Source organism: Nymphaea colorata, chromosome 3 (assembly GCF_008831285.2).
Source record: "Nymphaea colorata isolate Beijing-Zhang1983 chromosome 3, ASM883128v2, whole genome shotgun sequence".
Taxonomy (NCBI): domain Eukaryota; kingdom Viridiplantae; phylum Streptophyta; class Magnoliopsida; order Nymphaeales; family Nymphaeaceae; genus Nymphaea; species Nymphaea colorata.
Genome location: NC_045140.1, coordinates 1,027,648 through 1,048,793, shown reverse-complemented (window position 1 = coordinate 1,048,793; position 21,146 = coordinate 1,027,648). Strand labels below are relative to the sequence as shown.

Genomic DNA, 21,146 nt, shown 5'->3' with positions numbered 1-21,146 from the left:
TCCCATTTCATCAGAAAATCGAAAAAAAGGATCCACTGCCGTGGTCTGATCATGCTTCACGTTGTCCATTAGCAATCTCATTGTAAGGCGACAAATGCTATAGTAAGTAATCGATGAAAATTAAACCACAAAAACAGGAGTATCTTGAATTGCTTATTAGAAAACTGATGGACTTTGAATACTCTGTTCCTCTGACTGATCCACCGTTGCTTATGTGGTTTGCAGTTTTTAACTTGTATACAACCTTATCATGTGTACTGATATTTGCTTTAGTTTATAAAGAAAAATATGTTAAGTTTCATAATTTCCATGCTTAAGCGTGCTTTTAAAAAAAAAAAGAATCTGTTAAAATGTCTAGGAGACATCAACTGAAGATATCTTTGGGCGCACAGGGGAGGGGGAGAAATTCATAATTGAATTATCGTCCTATATGCTTTCTAAAAGGCTTGTTCAGTGTGAACTTGAGGTTATAAATCAAGTAACTTATGTGACTTCAAAAGCAAGGTTTGGTGGGAGTGGATAATGTTTGGAAAAACATTGTCCAAGTATGATAAATTAAATTGCGTGCACGAAAACAGATAAATTCATTGGCTGCTGCGCACGCGAGCAAACTTGACTTGCAGATCCTATTGCCCATGTATGGCTCTGGTAATGGATATACATTCTTACCTCATATCACGAGAGGGAGAGAGAGTCTTAGTTCCATGCAACTGTATTCAAGTCTCCTTTCAAGTGGAGTTGGTGAAGTGGTTCAATCTTTTATGGTTTGAATGGATCGTGTGTGGAAGCTGTATTTAGTTGACTTAGTCCACACAAGACTGTTTCTTTCATTTGAATAGAAATGAAAAAATCAACAAGTGGTTGGTATTAAATTACATTAATAATTAATAATTGTAATACGATAACTTATAGCCACATTTTTGTCGGTATCACGTTACATTTTGGTCTGGAATGGATAAGCCACCTATAAATATGGGCGTTGTGAAGTATGGAGGTCACTCGTCGATCAAATAATACTATTTTCCTTCCATCTTCCTGCTACTATTCCTTCTGATCTAGAAAACTACGTTCTAGTTACTAGCTAGCCATGGGACGTTTCTTTCCTTTCCTTGCGATCACAATGATGGCTGCAATGGCTCTGGCAGCCACCGCTTATCCTTATAAACCCTCTGGCTTCGTTCCAGTACCCCATGTGGAGAAGGACGGCCATGTTCAGTACCTGGGCGAATTTGCGGTGAAAAGGTACAATGAACAGAATCATGCATACCTCAAGTTCATTCAAGTCACGGAAGCTGAGGTACTGGATCGCGGCACCGAGCACTACACATACAAACTGGTGATTAAGGTTCACAATGGCTACGCCATTAAATTTTACAAGAGCGAAATCCTGCAAGACCTTTCAGCACCTGGCCACCCCCCTGTGCTCAACATCGCCTACTTCATGCCACTGTGATTTCATGCACGGATATTTGGTGTTCTTCCTCAATAAGCAGCCAGTGTCATCATCATAAGACTAGTGGTTCAGTTCATATGATATGAATGGAACAAACAGTGTGGTTCATGGCCGTAAACACGTTTCATTTGAATGTGTTGCATGAATAAGAAAGCTATTCTATATATAAGATGCTTAATTTGTGTATAAATGTGATGCACTTCTTCTGCGGCATTTGCCTTGATTATGTTCTTTCCTTTTCAATTTCAATAGTGTCACCATTGCCATGCCAAAGGTTTCATGCTTTTACAAATCCCAATTCCAATTTAGCCCATCTTTTTCCTGTTCCTGTAACACATAAAGGACGTGAGTGGGTGTGGATAATTGTCTGCAAGTAAATCGGCATAAAACTCCATATTAACCTTTGAATGTCCCATCCTATGTTATTCTGGCATGATTTTGTCCACCGAAACAAAAAGTTATTTTAGTGATCTTACCCTGGATTGGACCGCTTGGGTAAAAGCACAAGCTCATAACCAGTGTGCCATAAAATGTTGTGACGTATTGAACTACTAGCATATCGACCATTAATTTCTTTTCCAAAAGATCAAGAACTTACCTTAACCTTCGTGTAGATTTAGTCGTGAATCAAGCATTTTCAACCAAAACATTGAAGACAAAACACTTCGGTGCTCATAACTGAAAATGGCTTGGTATTGATTCCTAGACTTTTGATCAGTAAGTAAATTGCAAAGTCTATTGCGACCTGTCGTAAACTTCCTGCCATTGATGGATTTTTCTTTTTGTGAATAAAATAAGAACGGGTTCTCTAAGTTGGACAATTTTTTTCTTTGATCAATAGTGATCATAGATAGTTGAAACTCAAAGGCACGAAAAGGAGAGGCTTGCTTGTTGTGATAAACAAAAGTTTGATTGCACATATAGCTGTCAACGAAGGCCCGACTTAGAGAAACCCGCCTTTAGTGATCTAACTGATCAATTTAACACTTTTTTAAATGGAATGACTAGGGGGAGGGGCAAAATTGAAAAGCCGCAAATGCCCATGATCTTCCTTCATCTGGGCAGTCTGATCATCTACTTCAATCTTTGAAGGAGGAAAATTCTAGATATGCAAGGAGTGGCCACGTTTAGCTTGCCATATTCACAGACTGGATGCCCGGCGTGATCACGTTGAGCTTCCCACGCCCCTTCTCTCTCCCTAGATCTCCCTCTCCAACATAATGGACCAGCTGCTTCTCTTTCATTCTTTTCTTTTACATCTTTTCTTTAATCTCTACATACGTATCTAAGTTCAGAATATAAACATGTTTCCTCAATAAAATCCTTCAGAGTCTTCATCTGATGACACCGATGCTGTGGAATTCTGTCATCCTTGTTAGAAATGGAAAATGTTGTGTGGTTTGGATGAACGTGGCAAGAAGCATTGACTGGCATGAGATAGACGCAGGTTAATTATTATACAGTATCAAAGATTTAATTCATTTCAGCAAAAATGTGATTGCCTCAGTTTTTATCAAGTTCTCTTTGTGCATGAAGAAGCCAGTGCTGCTATTGCCATCACCATGTCGCAAGGAAACGCGAGAGTTGTCGCATTCCTTTCACTATAGTTACTGGAGAAGGATGTTGGCCAAGCCTTGATGGAGGAGGAGCTACCAGCTACTTTCAATTACAAGGTATGGGCGAATTAATGAGTGGTGCTCTGTAGTGCATGCTGATGTTCGATCGCCATGGCAGGGGTGGTCATGACATGCAGCCAAACGTGTGAAGCTAGTAGTTCGTATCTCTTGATGGCGCCGTCAAAGAAGAAAAATTGGTCACTGATAGGATATACAACGTGACGACAAAATCATTATTTTTCTTTGACATGAAGTCCGGGCAGAAGCCATGAATTTGTTTTGGGTAGCTGAATAATTCTTTAATCTACTGATGATCATTTCTGAAATTTTCAGAGGGGACAACCCTTTCAATTACAGGGGCCAAACTAGGAGAAAAAGGACGTTTGCTATAGTTTTTTTTTTAGTGCTAATAACAAAGTTGTGAAATTGATGAAGAAGAATTCAGGTTTGCATTGGAAAAGAAGATTAGGCATGTGATATCTTTCATATATGTAGTACATAAACAGAAGATGATACGAAAATTTTATTCCTTGTCGCGTACAACTGACGTGCCGCATCATTCCATGACACAGCTACTTATTTTTGTAGTAAAGATTGGAAGATAATATGACATGCATTCCGAGTATCATAATACTGAAATTTTGTTACAGGGGAATGAAGTAACCCAAGTTGAGGATAGGGGGCTGGCCAGGTGCTGACAGATCTTGGAACACCTCGCTCTTGAAAAATTTGACAGCGTAGCCATCATGAACCTTAATCACCAACTTGTATGTGTAGTGCTCCGTGCCGCGATCAAGTACCTGTGCTTTTGTCACCTGAATGAACTCGAGATAAGCCTTTTTCTGCTCATTATACCTTGTAACAGCAAACTTTCCCAAGTACTGAACATGGCTGTTCTTCTTCACATTCGGAACAGTAATCCATCCAGGAGGTTGATATGGGTGGGCAATGGCTACAAAGGCCATGGCTGCCATCGCAGCGATCACGAGAAAAGAAGAGAAACGTGCCATAGGTAGCTTACCAGTGGAGCGAGCTCTTCTAAAACGAGGGGGAAATTAACGATCTGCTGCTGATCTTACAGGAAAGTAAATTAAGGGAGGAATGAATGATGAGTGGCACAGATAAGCGTCTTCCTTATATATAGAAAGAGGAAGTACACTGTTGACGTAACGATGCGCGTGGCGATCGATGGCATCGGCAGAAGGAAACTTATATCCGCAAATTGCTTTGTGGAAATATACGCGGTTTTTGAATGGCGAAGTCCGCTGAATACGAACATCTGATTGATCTTTTCATAATAATAGTTCAAGTTAGACCCGTTCCACGCAGACTAGTGGTGGCAGCCGCAGGTTTAGAAGGTGCTCCTCTCTCTTTGTAGAAGAACCATCACGAGCGGCAGATTAATTCTAGTCATTTGTGGATGAGCATAAATGCGAAGTCAAGCTGAATATTTCCATCGTAACTTGGACGAAACCTTGAAGCCGTTGTCCATTTCCAAATGTCAAATGCACATCCAATTCTACCAAAACCTATGCTTTGAATTCCGCATCAACAATGACGCTGTGCAGTTAACGTGATATTGATGTGGAGACAACTATGGAGGCTGCTTGTTTCGTTGCAGTTTTTAACTTAAATGGAACATTGCCCACATTATATGAACTAAATTATAATTGCTTTAGTTTGTACTTTGTAGATAAAATATTGTTAATTTCATGCTTAAAATATGCTTGCCAATCAATTGGAATGTCTAGAGACAGAAACTTTAGTTACAGACGTTTGCGATCAGGGGCGCACAAGAGATGGAGTTGTTTATAAAGAAAGTAGAGAGCAAGAGGACTGAAAAAAAGAAACACGGAATTAACGTGGTTCGGTTCTTGAGAACCTACGTCCACGATCAGAGAATCAAAAGCCTTCCTTCCTGTTTTCTTTTGTTTCTTTACACAATGCACTTTCTATGTACAACGACACTATATGTATAGCAATAAAAGGCTACTGAAATCTCCCTGTAGCTGGCAAGAGATTGTTGGGCATAATTGTTTCAGCCTGAGAATCTTGAGCCAAATCACCTTCTTTATGATCTTTCCTTTTTTTTTCTTCTTTTCTTCTTATCTCGTCATCAATATTACTTTCCTTTTCTCCTTGCATTTCATTGTGAGAAGCGTGGATCAGATTGGGAACGTTCTGGCTGGCAGAGGATAACTGACGCTTTCCTTTTGAGGCCATTACTAAATGACATTGCATAGAAGATTTTCCGTTTTGTTCCTTGCAGCTGTCAATACCAAGGCTGGACGTTGCATTAGAGTTAGGCGTTGCATTATTTGATTGACGATTCCCTTGCTGGCTTGATTGCTCAGGATTTGCATGAATCAGATTTGAATGTTCGTCTTTAATACGCCCCCTTAAACGAAAACGACTGGTGACGTTGAGTTTGGCTCGTAAATTTAAAAACTGATCTTTCCCCAAGGCTTTGGTGAATATGTCCGCAATTTGATCAGAAGAAGTCACGTACCTAGTGATGAGATGCCCTGAAGTCGCCATTTCACGCAAGTGAATGCTCATCGTCGAGTAGGGCGATGGTCGGCCGTCTTACTTAATGACATATAGTCGTCAACTGGCTTCGGCTGGGGACTTCCTCCCAAGGGAAGTCTACCCCCACCCAGATTTCGTTTGGATGTAGATAGGTACTTGGAAGAATGGCAAAGTTCTGACAGGGCCTCATGGCCACGGCTTGCCGATGGTCGACAAGGGGATAAACCTGGGTGATGGTGTGCCGAGTGCTTAGCACTCCTCGTCTAGTCCACAGTCCCGAATAATGATGAATGCTTCCGCTAACTTAAAAGAGGTGTTAGGCTGGCCGAAGGCTTTGGGGAACGCCTTCGGCGCCGCACGGGTCGGAGAAGCTCGGCCCGTGACAAGTGGTATCAGAGCAGACGATTTCTCGAAGGGAACTTGAAAGATGAGAACGCTGCGATGATAACAAACAAGTAGTTCAAAGAAAAATGTTGGCTTGTTTGGTGCCCTAAGGGTTTGGGCATGTTCGTCGGACACTGGTTCAGGTGACCGCGTTGGTGTTGGCCAGATGGAAATCACACGTTCCGAAGATGGTGTCTGGGCGTCAGGAGCTGAAGGGCCAAGAGAGCCGCTCGCTGAGACAGATAGGGTGAGACCCGACGTGGAAAAAGATTGTCCAGAAGGGCAAGTGCCCTTAGTGTTGACATGTCTCGAGGAAGGAGCATGTGCACGGGTTGGCAACACAGCTTGGAAATTTGAGACTTAGTGGTCGTCGGATATGTTCCGGACTTTACTAAGGAAAAGTGCAAATAGTGATAGAAAAGTGGGGTGATGCTGAGAGATTGACTAGAGGCAAAACACCCGATAAGGCAGCTAGCCACGGCGTGACGGGTGCGTCAACCAGACGAACGGATGAAGCCTGAGTTTAAAAGAAATCAAGGGAACGGTAGCTGAACTTCTATCGCTCGGGGCAAAGTCACTGAGGTCAGTGACGATTTTGGCGGTGGGAGAGTGTTGCCGGTCGACTGTGTCTGGCCCGGCCAAGCCAGTAAACGGGAATGCTGCTTGGCCAGCTTAGGCATAGTTGGAAGACATGTGGGATCAATCGGTCGCCGAGTCAAGCAGAAAGCAATGCACGTGGAATGTGCAGCGCGGTGGTGCAGTGACAAGGCGTTTAAATGCATCATGATCAGCAGTCCCTTTGGAAGTGCAAGTCCGTCGTTGGGGAATCCAGTGGGTTCCCCACGCGTAGTATTTGGATACACAAGGGGGTGCGCGTGGGTTAGGGGCAATTCCCCCAGTGGGCGCATACGCTGCGTTCCACAACCGCGTAGAGTCACGCGGGGGTGAGCAAGTGAATGCTCATTGTCGAGTATGGCGATGGTCGGCCGCCTTACTTAATGACATATAGTCGTCAACTGGCTTCGGCTGGGGACTTCCTCCCAAGGGAAGTCTACCCCCACCCAGATTTCGTTTGGATGTAGATAGGCACTTGGAAGAATGGCAAAGTTCTGACAGGGCCTCATGGCCACGGCTTGCCGATGGTCGACAAGGGGATAAACCTGGGTGATGGTGTGCCGAGTGCTTAGCACTCCTCGTCTAGTCCACAGTCCCGAATAATGATGAATGCTTCCGCTAGCTTAAAAGAGGTGTTAGGCTGGCCGAAGGCTTTGGGGAACGCCTTCGGCGCCGCGCGGGTCGGAGAAACTCGGCCCGTGACAATCTTCGCACTCCAAGAAAGACAATTTGCTCCTAGAAAAGTACAGTACCCTGTTGTGGATCTTCTGGTAAGATGACATCCAGCCCAATCTGCATCAGAAAAAGCATATAAATCGACCGTGCTTTGAGAGAGAAGATGAATTCCATAATCGGTGGTCCCTTTGATGTAACGGAGAATACGCTTGGCAATGTTGAAGTGAGCTCGGGTAGGATTCTGCATAAATTGACTGATAAAATTTACTGAAAAAGATATCTCTGGCCGAGTGATTGTCAGGTACTGTAATGATCCAACTATCGCACGATAAAATGTGGGATCTGGGTATGATGAAGTGTCCAGAAGATCTAACTTAGTTGCCATAGGAGTGTTCATTGGTTTGCAATCAAGCATTTGTGTTCGTTCCAAAATGTCTCGAGCATATTTTGCTTGATTGAGGAAGAGACCATCGCCAGTATGCAAAACTTCAATCCCAAGAAAATAGCTGAGTTGCCCCATATCTTTCACAGGAAATTCAACTTGAAGTTTAAATAGAAAATTCTGAATTAAGCTGGAAGAGCTACCTGTAAGCACCATATCATCAACATAGATTAAGAGAATAAGACAATTGTTATTCTCATGAAACGTGAACATAGATGGGTCTGAATAGCAGCTCCGAAATCCATTGACGAAGAGGAAATCACTTAGCCGTTGAAACCATGCTCTAGAGGCTTGCTTCAGTTCATATAGAGCCTTTTTAAGACGACAAACATGATGCGGAAGAAGAGGATCTTCAAATCCTGGTGGTTGAGACATATAGACTTTTTCATCAAGCGATCCATGTAGGAAGGCATTTTTAACATCTAATTGTTTGATGCTCCAATTGAAAATGGTTGCAATAGAAAGAACAAGCCTTATAGTAGTTGGTCGAATGACGGGGGAGAAAGTCTCTTGATAATCGATTCCTTCAACTTGAGTGAAACCCCGGGCAACCAAGCGTGCCTTTAGCCGATCAAGGCTTCCATCAGCTTTGAGTTTGGATTTAAAAACCCATTTAGATCCAACAACGTTCATATTGGGTTTTCTTGGAACTAATTCCCATGTATTATTGGATCTCAGCGCTATCATTTCGTCTTCCATCGCCGCTCTCCACCCATCATGTTGAAGAGCATGTTGGATTCTTTTGGGCTCTTTTGGAATGCTAGAATAAGTGATATGAACATTGGCATATTTGGGATTGGGTTTGTGAATGCCCGTCATAGCTCTGGTGGTCATTGTTCTGTTTTGTGAAGATGTTGCTCGAGTCATAGACCTTGTAACTATGGCTCGAGTTTCCATGGAGCTCGATGGAAGAGTCGTAATTTGGGGTGTTTCTGAATGATGGGGGCTAGATGAAGCTGATGGCATCGGATCAGGTGGATCGGCTGAATCATCATTTGTAGGTAAGGAGCTGACATTGGTCGCGTCGTGAACATAGACATTTAGGCGCGGGTCTGGTGCAGGGCTGCCATGAGGTGTGAGATCGTCAGATTCTAAGAGAGTTCCAGCACTTGAGCTTTCAACGTCGTCAAAAGATGTAAAATCACTTCCCATGACGTTGTCCTTGTAGAGGGAAGATGGATGTTTGAAAGGGAGTGAATTTTCATCAAAAACGACATGCCTTGATATATATAGACGTCTAGAATTTTGTTCGAAGCACTTGTAACCCTTATGAAATGTGCTATAGCTAATAAAAACACATGGAACAGATTTGGGATCAAATTTGTTCCTTGCTTATCCTCGCAAATAAGGGAAACATCTACTCCCAAAAATGCGCATGCTGGAATAATCAGGGATCTTGTTAAACAAGATGGCAAAAGGTGACTGCATACTCAAAGTAGCGAAAGGCAGCCTGTTCATTAGGAAAACCGCAGCTGAAAAGGCGTCAGTCCAAAAACGTGCTGGAGCATTAGAATGAAAAAGTAATGTTAGACCCAATTCAGTGATAGATCCATGCTTGCGCTCTGCCTTGCCATTTTGTTCAGGTGTCTTGGGGCATGAATATTGTCGTTTAATTCCAAGGGCATCAAGATAGGCTATGAAATGAGAGCTAGTATATTCGCCGCCTCCATCACTTTGAAAAATTTTTATTTTCCTGTCAAACTGACGCTCAACCATTTTGTGAAAATGAACAAAAGCATCAAAGAAATCAGATTTGCGCCTTAGAGGATAAAACCATGTAAAACGACTATTATCATCAACAAATATAGCATAGAAGCGATATTGTTCTCGAGATAGAACGGGTGCCGGCCCCCATAGATCACTGTGAATTTTTTCTAATGGTAAGGAACTAATATCATCCCTCTCAATAAATGGCAATTTGCAAGATTTACCCATTTGGCAACTAGCACAAATCGAAAATGAACCATTAGGCAAAACATCAATATATTTATGATTCTTCAAAAAGGAGAGAACACTAGATTGAGGATGTCCCAATCGAGCGTGCCAAGACTCTTTCGTCGCCCGTCGAAAACGTGATGAAAAGAAAGCTTTATGGCTGCCACTGTTGTTAACTTCATAGAGCCCGCCTTGTTCAGTTCCCGTTGCCACTATTCTGCCCGTCCTCTTGTCCTTCAAGATGCATCGACCAGAGGTAAATTCAAAATTGTATGGAAATTCGTTAGTCAGTTTACTAACAGAAATAAGATCTTTAGTGAGACGAGGAACATAGAGAACATCCTTAAGGGAAAGATTTGGAGAAATATCAGCTTGTCCAACATGTGTGATTGGGATACGCTGCCCGTTCCCAACGATAACAATATCAGAACCATAATAAAGAGAGATGTTTTTAAGTTTACCTGCGTCCCCTGTCATATGGGCTGTAGCTCCAGTATCAACAAGCCATCCAGAATCTTGTGGATCACTTATAGTAAGGGCTGCAAGGGCATGAGTGGCATCGTTCGCTTGGAAAGAGTGATTAAATCGATTGTAGCATCTCATGGTTGAATGGTTCTTCTTGTTATAAATTTGACAAACAATATCTTTGGATGAATTGAAGGAGGTGGCTGATCCATCGATTTTTGTTTGAGGTGGTTTAGTGTTGTAACCTGTTTGAGACAGATTCGGATTGTAACCTCCTCCATGAGAGAGATGATTTTGATGGTAACCTCCTCCACGTCCACCTCTGTTATACCGTCCTCGTCCTCGAGAGATTTGATATATGCCCCGCGGTCGATTTGGATTGTCACATTGCGCATAGAAGGCAACTTGGGGCGAGGCGTCAGAATTAAAAAATTTGTTTCTCACTTCCAAACTTTGTAACAAAGATATCAATTCTTTGTAAGAAGGGACGGGTGGCTTGAGCATGGCCATAACGAAAGGCTCGTAGCCTTTTCCCAGTCCTTGGAGAAGCCAGAAGGCCTTTTCTTTGTCTCCGATAGATTTTCCTATGGCAGCCAAGTCATCACATATAGCTTTGAACTTGGCGACATAGACTTCAAGGGCGTCGTTACCCTTTTTACAAGTTGTAAGCATATGAGTAAGATGAAATCCTCGTTCTTGGGATTCTTGGGCAAAAGCATCAACAAGAGTGGACCAAATTTCTTGAGAAGAATTTAATCCAACAACTAAACCAAGAACGTTTTCAGACAACGTACCAGTGATCCATCCCTTAATAAGACGGTCGGAGCGACGCCATGATTCAAACTTGGGATTGGAGATAAGTTGATGCGGATCAGCAGGATCAACAATGTGACTTGGTGGAGGAGAGATCGAACCGGTCAGAAAACCCTCCATGTCCTGACTTTCAATGAGTGCAAGGATTTGCGTCTTCCACAATAGGAAGTTATTGTGCGTCAGCTTCAGAGAAACAAAATTGGCCACGTTCAAATTGAGGGGATAAGGATAGAGCAAACTGTTAGATGATGCTGCTGAGGAGGAAGGTGCCATGGTCACCAAAAAATGGAGGGGACGGGCTTCCTTGGATATCAACGGTGGCACTTAAGGAAGGGCTTATCTCGCCATCGAAGGCTCTGATACCATAAAGAAAGTAGAGAGCAAGAGGACTGAAAAAAGAAACACGGAATTAACGTGGTTCGGTTCTTGAGAACCTACGTCCACGATCAGAGAATCAAAAGCCTTCCTTCCTGTTTTCTTTTGTTTCTTTACACAATGCACTTTCTATGTACAACGACACTATATGTACAACAATAAAAGGCTACTGAAATCTCCCTGTAGCTGGCAAGAGATTGTTGGGCATAATTGTTTCAGCTTGAGAATCTTGAGCCAAATCACCATCTTTATGATCTTTCCTTTTTTTTTCTTCTTTTCTTCTTATCTCGTCATCAATATTACTTTCCTTTTCTCCTTGCATTTCATTGTGAGAAGCGTGGATCAGATTGGGAACGTTCTGGCTGGCAGAGGATAACTGACGCTTTCCTTTTGAGGCCATTACTAAATGACATTGCATAGAAGATTTTCCGTTTTGTTCCTTGCAGCTGTCAATACCAAGGCTGGACGTTGCATTAGAGTTAGGCGTTGCATTATTTGATTGACAATTCCCTTGCTGGCTTGATTGCTCAGGATTTGCATGAATCAGATTTGAATGTTCGTCTTTAATAGTTTAGTGGTAAAGAATCTAATGTGACTTGGCAATTATGTAAGCAGGAAAGTGGTTAACTTTGTTTGTCGAAAGAATTTCTCCCACCTTGTCAACTAGTTTCCTTGGTCTCGCTTGTTCGCATTATCTTTGTGTGTTTATACCACGATGGCTTCTCGAAAACTCTTTTCAGATGTGAATTCTCTCTTCTCTCTTAGCTCTACCTACGTCGCCATACTCGTATCCAAAATAGGTGCTTGGATACACGTTGGGTTACTCAGTTCTACTAACTTAATTTTTTTGGCAAATGTGATTGTAGTGCCCTGTTTGATCCTCTTGTAAGCTTCCCTTAGATTGATCAAGTTAAGAACAAAGGAACAAAACGAAAAAGTAAAGAAAAAAAAAACTTGCTTTCTCCTTGGCGACGAACGTCGACTCTCTTGGCAAGGGTCGGTTGCTATTCTCGGGGGAGGTTTGTACTGTCCATCGGATGGCCGGAATCAGTGGGAAAAACCGCCGGCTAGAAGATCCCGGTAGAAATGGTGAGCGGGGAACCGAATGTTGACATGGAAGATCAAGAACCCTCTGAGTTTGATGGGAGATGAAGAAACCCTTTTGGTATACTGCAATATGCAGTTTCGTGGGCAGTTCTCAACAGAGGAGTTTTGATCTTGGCTTTGTTATGCAAGGCCTGCAAAGCCAGCTGAAGCTAGAATCTATGTGGAATTGGAGAAATTAGCCCCTTTCTAGATCTGCAACCACTTGTGCAGGTATGGACCTGTGGTGGTTCAAACAGAACAGAGTACTGCTTCGATCATTCTGACCTGTGAGAAATTGAAAGAGTAGTGCAGTTGAACATGCATCAACGAACACATTTTGGATCATCAAAGTAGGGTTTCAACGGAGACTTGTGTTGCACATTTAAACGCAGTTTGGCAGTAAACGTAATCTTGGAGCCCGCTTTCAAACGTACACAAAGTCTTTCGCATTTTGATGACAGTTCCTTGACAACTAAAAAAAAATGTTTGAGTAGTTTGTATAATTTTATGAAAGGAAACATAAAGAAAAGGGTATCCTCCAATTGATGATAAACTGTAGTGTCAAAGTCATCAAATCAACGTAGAAGAAAATTAGGCCTTGTGGATACTCTATCAGGCACTATGATAAAGCAAGAAGATGATTTTATTTCTTACTGCATTCAACTGGGTGCAACACCATTCCATGACAGGGCTGCTTATTTGGGTAGTACAATGGCTGAAAATTAATATTATAACATGCTGAGCATCATATCAATATATGTGTGATCACAGGGGCATGAAGTAACCCAAGTTGAGGACGGGGGGCTGGCCAGGTGCTGACAGATCTTGGAACACTTCGCTCTTGAAAGACTTGACAGCGTAACCATCATGAACCTGAATCACCAACTTGTATGTGTAGTGTTCGGTGCCGCGATCAAGTACTTCTGCTTCTGTCACCTTAATGAACTCGAGGTAAGCCTTAGTCTGCTCATTATACCTTGTAACAGCGAACTTGCCCAAGTACTGGACATGGCTGTCCTTCTCCACATTAGGAACAGCAACCCAGCCAGAAGGTTCATAGGGGCGAGCAATGGCCACAAAGGCCATGGCTGCCATCGCAGCGATCACAAGGAAAGAAGAGAAACGTGCCATTGGTAACTTACTAACAGAGACCGCTTTCTAAAACAAGGCCGGGGCAGTTAGCTCTGCTGCTGATCCTACAGGAAAGTAAGTTGAGGGAGGAATGGATGGTGAGTGGCACCGATGAACGTCTCCCTATATATAGGAGAAGGAAAGGCAATGTGCACGTAACGCTGTTTGGCTAAGGGACCGCCATTGGAGAAAACTTGTGTCTGCAAGTTGCTTTGAAGGAAAAGCATGCGGCCTTTGAACGGAAAAGTCCACCAAGTGCAACTTCATATACATGTCTGCACAAGCACTTTATTCTTTTCATAATATTCAAACATAGACTTGTTTAGACAACCATATATATATATATATTTATTAACGTGTATTTTACATTCAAAAAATTTTATTTTATATTTTAAAAAGTATATATTTTTGAATCGGACCGAGCCTGGACTTGAGTTTCGGGCATCGGGCTCCGTTTTCGGGTGTCGGGCCGGCCTGATGCCCAGGCCTAGATATGGCTAAGAACATATTCGATTCAAATCCAATCCATTGAGTCGTCACTCACAGATCCATATAGACATTAATTCTTCATGAAATTAAGTCCAATGTGTGAACTATATCCAATCATGGACTCCGGGTGATCACATTGAGTTCAAACATGTTTAAAAATCCAATGAATCCTAATTGGGCAACTTAATTAGACATGCATGGTTGAACCAAGTGGCTTCATGACCTTGCCGAAGGTCTATGATTCTCACATCGAATACCACACGCTTAATCTACACCTTGGCACCATACGCTATGAAGGGAAAGCAGATTAAACGGAAGCATTATTAACTAAAGGGCCTAAAGCACTGGGACTTTCCAAAAGTATGCCAAAAGATAAGGCAACCCCAAAGTCCACCAAACCCAAAGAATAATGACAGGGGATACGTTCTTTGGCAGATTGCTTTGTAGGACGAAGGGTGGGGATGGGAGAAGAGATCACATTTCAAATATTATAAAAAATGCTACGGAAAAGTTTTGCTAATATAGTTTATTATGCGTGCTAAAAACAGAGATACCAAATTGATAAAGTAGAAGATTTCAGGTTTGCATTGGAGAACGAAGAAGATTAGGCCTGTTGATATCTTTTACAAATGTAGTACATAGACAGAAGACGATAAACAGAGATTTTATTCCTTGTCGCAGACAACTGACGTGCCTCATCATTTCATGACACAGTTCTTATTTTCGTAATAGAAAGATTGGAAGGCAATATAGCATCCATGTGGAATGTCATAATCTTGAATGCTAATACGAGGGGATGAAGTAACCCAAGTTGAGGACGGGGGGCTGGCCAGGTGCTGACAGATCTTGGAACACTTCGCTCTTGAAAAACTTGACAGCGTAGCCATCATGAACCTTGATCACCAACTTGTATGTGTAGTGTTCGGTGCCGCGGTCAAGTACTTGTGCTTCTGTCACCTGAATGAACTCGAGGTAAGCCTTAGTCTGCTCATTATACCTTGTAACAGCGAACTTGCCCAAGTACTGGACATGGCTGTCCTTCTCCACATTAGGAACGGTAATCCAGCCAGAAGGTTCGTAGGGGCGGGCAATGGCTACAAATGCCATGGCTGCCACCGCAGCGATCACGAGGAAAGAAGAGAAACGTGCCATAGGTAGCTTACTAGTGGAGAGAGCTCTTCTAAATCGATGGGGCAATTAGCTCTGCTGCTGATCCTACAGGAAAGCAAATTAAGGGAGGAATGAATGATGAATGGCACTGATAAGCGTCTCCCCTTTATATAGAAAAATTATGCTCGCAAGTTGCTTTGTGGGATATATACGCGGTTTTTGAATGACGAAGTCCACCGAATACGAACACCTAATTCTTTTAATAACATTCAAAGTTAGACCGGTTCCATGCGGAGTGGTGCAGGCGTGGGCAATGCCTTAATAGTTAAGACTCCACCTCTCTCTCTCTTGGAACAAGTATGACGAATACAAGGCAATTCAAGGCATTTGTTTGGATGAGCATCGTTTCCAAGTCAAACATATAATTTCTCTAGTAACTTCCAGGAAATTTTGACGTACTACTAGTCGATTTCTAGATGCCAAATGAACATCTATGCCTACCAAATTTGTGCTTTCATCAATAGATTGATTCTCTGTGCAGCTGAGGTAATATTTTATCCGGAAACAACTTGCGGCGAGGCTCCTTAACGTCCATCGTTTCAATCTGCTTCCCATTTCATCAGAAAATCGAAAAAAAGGATCCACTGCCGTGGTCTGATCATGCTTCACGTTGTCCATTAGCAATCTCATTGTAAGGCGACAAATGCTATAGTAAGTAATCGATGAAAATTAAACCACAAAAACAGGAGTATCTTGAATTGCTTATTAGAAAACTGATGGACTTTGAATACTCTGTTCCTCTGACTGATCCACCGTTGCTTATGTGGTTTGCAGTTTTTAACTTGTATACAACCTTATCATGTGTACTGATATTTGCTTTAGTTTATAAAGAAAAATATGTTAAGTTTCATAATTTCCATGCTTAAGCGTGCTTTTAAAAAAAAAAGAATCTGTTAAAATGTCTAGGAGACATCAACTGAAGATATCTTTGGGCGCACAGGGGAGGGGGAGAAATTCATAATTGAATTATCGTCCTATATGCTTTCTAAAAGGCTTGTTCAGTGTGAACTTGAGGTTATAAATCAAGTAACTTATGTGACTTCAAAAGCAAGGTTTGGTGGGAGTGGATAATGTTTGGAAAAACATTGTCCAAGTATGATAAATTAAATTGCGTGCACGAAAACAGATAAATTCATTGGCTGCTGCGCACGCGAGCAAACTTGACTTGCAGATCCTATTGCCCATGTATGGCTCTGGTAATGGATATACATTCTTACCTCATATCACGAGAGGGAGAGAGAGTCTTAGTTCCATGCAACTGTATTCAAGTCTCCTTTCAAGTGGAGTTGGTGAAGTGGTTCAATCTTTTATGGTTTGAATGGATCGTGTGTGGAAGCTGTATTTAGTTGACTTAGTCCACACAAGACTGTTTCTTTCATTTGAATAGAAATGAAAAAATCAACAAGTGGTTGGTATTAAATTACATTAATAATTAATAATTGTAATACGATAACTTATAGCCACATTTTTGTCGGTATCACGTTACATTTTGGTCTGGAATGGATAAGCCACCTATAAATATGGGCGTTGTGAAGTATGGAGGTCACTCGTCGATCAAATAATACTATTTTCCTTCCATCTTCCTGCTACTATTCCTTCTGATCTAGAAAACTACGTTCTAGTTACTAGCTAGCCATGGGACGTTTCTTTCCTTTCCTTGCGATCACAATGATGGCTGCAATGGCTCTGGCAGCCACCGCTTATCCTTATAAACCCTCTGGCTTCGTTCCAGTACCCCATGTGGAGAAGGACGGCCATGTTCAGTACCTGGGCGAATTTGCGGTGAAAAGGTACAATGAACAGAATCATGCATACCTCAAGTTCATTCAAGTCACGGAAGCTGAGGTACTGGATCGCGGCACCGAGCACTACACATACAAACTGGTGATTAAGGTTCACAATGGCTACGCCATTAAATTTTACAAGAGCGAAATCCTGCAAGACCTTTCAGCACCTGGCCACCCCCCTGTGCTCAACATCGCCTACTTCATGCCACTGTGATTTCATGCACGGATATTTGGTGTTCTTCCTCAATAAGCAGCCAGTGTCATCATCATAAGACTAGTGGTTCAGTTCATATGATATGAATGGAACAAACAGTGTGGTTCATGGCCGTAAACACGTTTCATTTGAATGTGTTGCATGAATAAGAAAGCTATTCTATATATAAGATGCTTAATTTGTGTATAAATGTGATGCACTTCTTCTGCGGCATTTGCCTTGATTATGTTCTTTCCTTTTCAATTTCAATAGTGTCACCATTGCCATGCCAAAGGTTTCATGCTTTTACAAATCCCAATTCCAATTTAGCCCATCTTTTTCCTGTTCCTGTAACACATAAAGGACGTGAGTGGGTGTGGATAATTGTCTGCAAGTAAATCGGCATAAAACTCCATATTAACCTTTGAATGTCCCATCCTATGTTATTCTGGCATGATTTTGTCCACCGAAACAAAAAGTTATTTTAGTGATCTTACCCTGGATTGGACCGCTTGGGTAAAAGCACAAGCTCATAACCAGTGTGCCATAAAATGTTGTGACGTATTGAACTACTAGCATATCGACCATTAATTTCTTTTCCAAAAGATCAAGAACTTACCTTAACCTTCGTGTAGATTTAGTCGTGAATCAAGCATTTTCAACCAAAACATTGAAGACAAAACACTTCGGTGCTCATAACTGAAAATGGCTTGGTATTGATTCCTAGACTTTTGATCAGTAAGTAAATTGCAAAGTCTATTGCGACCTGTCGTAAACTTCCTGCCATTGATGGATTTTTCTTTTTGTGAATAAAATAAGAACGGGTTCTCTAAGTTGGACAATTTTTTTCTTTGATCAATAGTGATCATAGATAGTTGAAACTCAAAGGCACGAAAAGGAGAGGCTTGCTTGTTGTGATAAACAAAAGTTTGATTGCACATATAGCTGTCAACGAAGGCCCGACTTAGAGAAACCCGCCTTTAGTGATCTAACTGATCAATTTAACACTTTTTTTAAATGGAATGACTAGGGGGAGGGGCAAAATTGAAAAGCCGCAAATGCCCATGATCTTCCTTCATCTGGGCAGTCTGATCATCTACTTCAATCTTTGAAGGAGGAAAATTCTAGATATGCAAGGAGTGGCCACGTTTAGCTTGCCATATTCACAGACTGGATGCCCGGCGTGATCACGTTGAGCTTCCCACGCCCCTTCTCTCTCCCTAGATCTCCCTCTCCAACATAATGGACCAGCTGCTTCTCTTTCATTCTTTTCTTTTACATCTTTTCTTTAATCTCTACATACGTATCTAAGTTCAGAATATAAACATGTTTCCTCAATAAAATCCTTCAGAGTCTTCATCTGATGACACCGATGCTGTGGAATTCTGTCATCCTTGTTAGAAATGGAAAATGTTGTGTGGTTTGGATGAACGTGGCAAGAAGCATTGACTGGCATGAGATAGACGCAGGTTAATTATTATACAGTATCAAAGATTTAATTCATTTCAGCAAAAATGTGATTGCCTCAGTTTTTATCAAGTTCTCTTTGTGCATGAAGAAGCCAGTGCTGCTATTGCCATCACCATGTCGCAAGGAAACGCGAGAGTTGTCGCATTCCTTTCACTATAGTTACTGGAGAAGGATGTTGGCCAAGCCTTGATGGAGGAGGAGCTACCAGCTACTTTCAATTACAAGGTATGGGCGAATTAATGAGTGGTGCTCTGTAGTGCATGCTGATGTTCGATCGCCATGGCAGGGGTGGTCATGACATGCAGCCAAACGTGTGAAGCTAGTAGTTCGTATCTCTTGATGGCGCCGTCAAAGAAGAAAAATTGGTCACTGATAGGATATACAACGTGACGACAAAATCATTATTTTTCTTTGACATGAAGTCCGGGCAGAAGCCATGAATTTGTTTTGGGTAGCTGAATAATTCTTTAATCTACTGATGATCATTTCTGAAATTTTCAGAGGGGACAACCCTTTCAATTACAGGGGCCAAACTAGGAGAAAAAGGACGTTTGCTATAGTTTTTTTTTTAGTGCTAATAACAAAGTTGTGAAATTGATGAAGAAGAATTCAGGTTTGCATTGGAAAAGAAGATTAGGCATGTGATATCTTTCATATATGTAGTACATAAACAGAAGATGATACGAAAATTTTATTCCTTGTCGCGTACAACTGACGTGCCGCATCATTCCATGACACAGCTACTTATTTTTGTAGTAAAGATTGGAAGATAATATGACATGCATTCCGAGTATCATAATACTGAAATTTTGTTACAGGGGAATGAAGTAACCCAAGTTGAGGATAGGGGGCTGGCCAGGTGCTGACAGATCTTGGAACACCTCGCTCTTGAAAAATTTGACAGCGTAGCCATCATGAACCTTAATCACCAACTTGTATGTGTAGTGCTCCGTGCCGCGATCAAGTACCTGTGCTTTTGTCACCTGAATGAACTCGAGATAAGCCTTTTTCTGCTCATTATACCTTGTAACAGCAAACTTTCCCAAGTACTGAACATGGCTGTTCTTCTTCACATTCGGAACAGTAATCCATCCAGAAGGTTGATATGGGTGGGCAATGGCTACAAAGGCCATGGCTGCCATCGCAGCGATCACGAGAAAAGAAGAGAAACGTGCCATAGGTAGCTTACCAGTGAAGCGAGCTCTTCTAAAACTAGGGGGAAATTAACGATCTCTTACAGGAAAGTAAATTAAGGGAGGAATGAATGATGAGTGGCACAGATAAGCGTCTTCCTTATATATAGAAAGAGGAAGTACACTGTTGACGTAACGATGCGCGTGGCGATCGATGGCATCGGCAGAAGGAAACTTATATCCGCAAATTGCTTTGTGGAAATATACGCGGTTTTTGAATGGCGAAGTCCGCTGAATACGAACATCTGATTGATCTTTTCATAATAATAGTTCAAGTTAGACCCGTTCCACGCAGACTAGTGGTGGCAGCCGCAGGTTTAGAAGGTGCTCCTCTCTCTTTGTAGAAGAACCATCACGAGCGGCAGATTAATTCTAGTCATTTGTTTGGATGAGCATAAATGCGAAGTCAAGCTGAATATTTCCATCGTAACTTGGACGAAACCTTGAAGCCGTTGTCCATTTCCAAATGTCAAATGCACATCCAATTCTACCAAAACCTATGCTTTGAATTCCGCATCAACAATGACAATGTGCAGTTAACGTGATATTGATGTGGAGACAACTATGGAGGCTGCTTGTTTCGTTGCAGTTTTTAACTTAAATGGAACATTGCCCACATTATATGAACTAAATTATAATTGCTTTAATTTGTACTTTGTAGATAAAATATTGTTAATTTCATGCTTAAAATATGCTTGCCAATCAATTGGAATGTCTAGAGACAGAAACTTTAGTTACAGACGTTTGCGATCAGGGGCGCACAAGAGATGGAGTTGTTCAGTGGGAAGGTGAGGTTACAAATCAAGCAGCTTATATTGAATTCAAAAGCAAGTACCAAGATCCGTAATGGAAAAGCAATCTTAAGCCTTATAATCTTCACCTTTCCCCACCACTTTTCGTCTCTTTAACTTAGAGGGGTCCTTGTCAAAGTTGCACATACAGATTGGTCATTAAGGTTCACATTGGCTACGCCATTAAACTTTACAAAAGCGAAATCCACCAAATAGACATTATAAATCTCCATGGAACTCGTTTATGTGCGATAAGGAGGGATGTCAACGGATCAGATTCAGATCGGATACATCTTCAATCATATCCGTTTTTTCAGATATTCATATATTCGGATTCGGATTCGGATTCGGACAAAGCAAAGTCATATATGAATCCGAATCCGAAATCCGATTTTACAATCCGAATCCGATCCGAATCCGATTTTTATATTTATATCCGAATCCGAATCCGAATTTTGAACCGAATTTTGCCATTTTTCAAGTATTAGATAGAGGATATTTGTCTAAAACTGAATCCAATCCAAATCCGTATCC

The 21,146-nt window shown here is 41.7% G+C and overlaps 2 protein-coding genes across 5 annotated transcripts in view; both read right to left on the bottom strand.

The window, feature by feature from the left end:
- The window catches only part of LOC116249885 (uncharacterized), a 38,909-nt gene extending 19,032 nt beyond the window's left edge, over nucleotides 1-19,877 (bottom strand). The window contains exons 1-2 of one of the 4 annotated variants that reach the window (XM_050076811.1): nucleotides 13,310-13,582; nucleotides 3,822-3,869 (exon numbers count right to left, since the gene is read on the bottom strand). In XM_050076811.1, the coding sequence (XP_049932768.1) occupies nucleotides 3,822-3,869; nucleotides 13,310-13,519 (258 nt within the window). In that variant the 5' untranslated portion in view covers nucleotides 13,520-13,582. Of the gene's footprint in view, nucleotides 1-3,821; nucleotides 3,870-13,261; nucleotides 13,583-19,548 lie in introns of those variants that run through there. The other 3 variants (XM_050076812.1, XM_050076810.1, XM_050076809.1) reach the window with 3 other exon arrangements.
- On the bottom strand, nucleotides 14,654-15,280 carry LOC116251173 (uncharacterized). Its single transcript, XM_031625283.2, has one exon. The coding sequence runs from the start codon at nucleotides 15,158-15,160 to the stop codon at nucleotides 14,792-14,794; it is 369 nt and encodes a 122-aa protein (XP_031481143.1). The 5' UTR covers nucleotides 15,161-15,280; the 3' UTR covers nucleotides 14,654-14,791.
- Nucleotides 19,878-21,146: the final 1,269 nt, after the last annotated feature.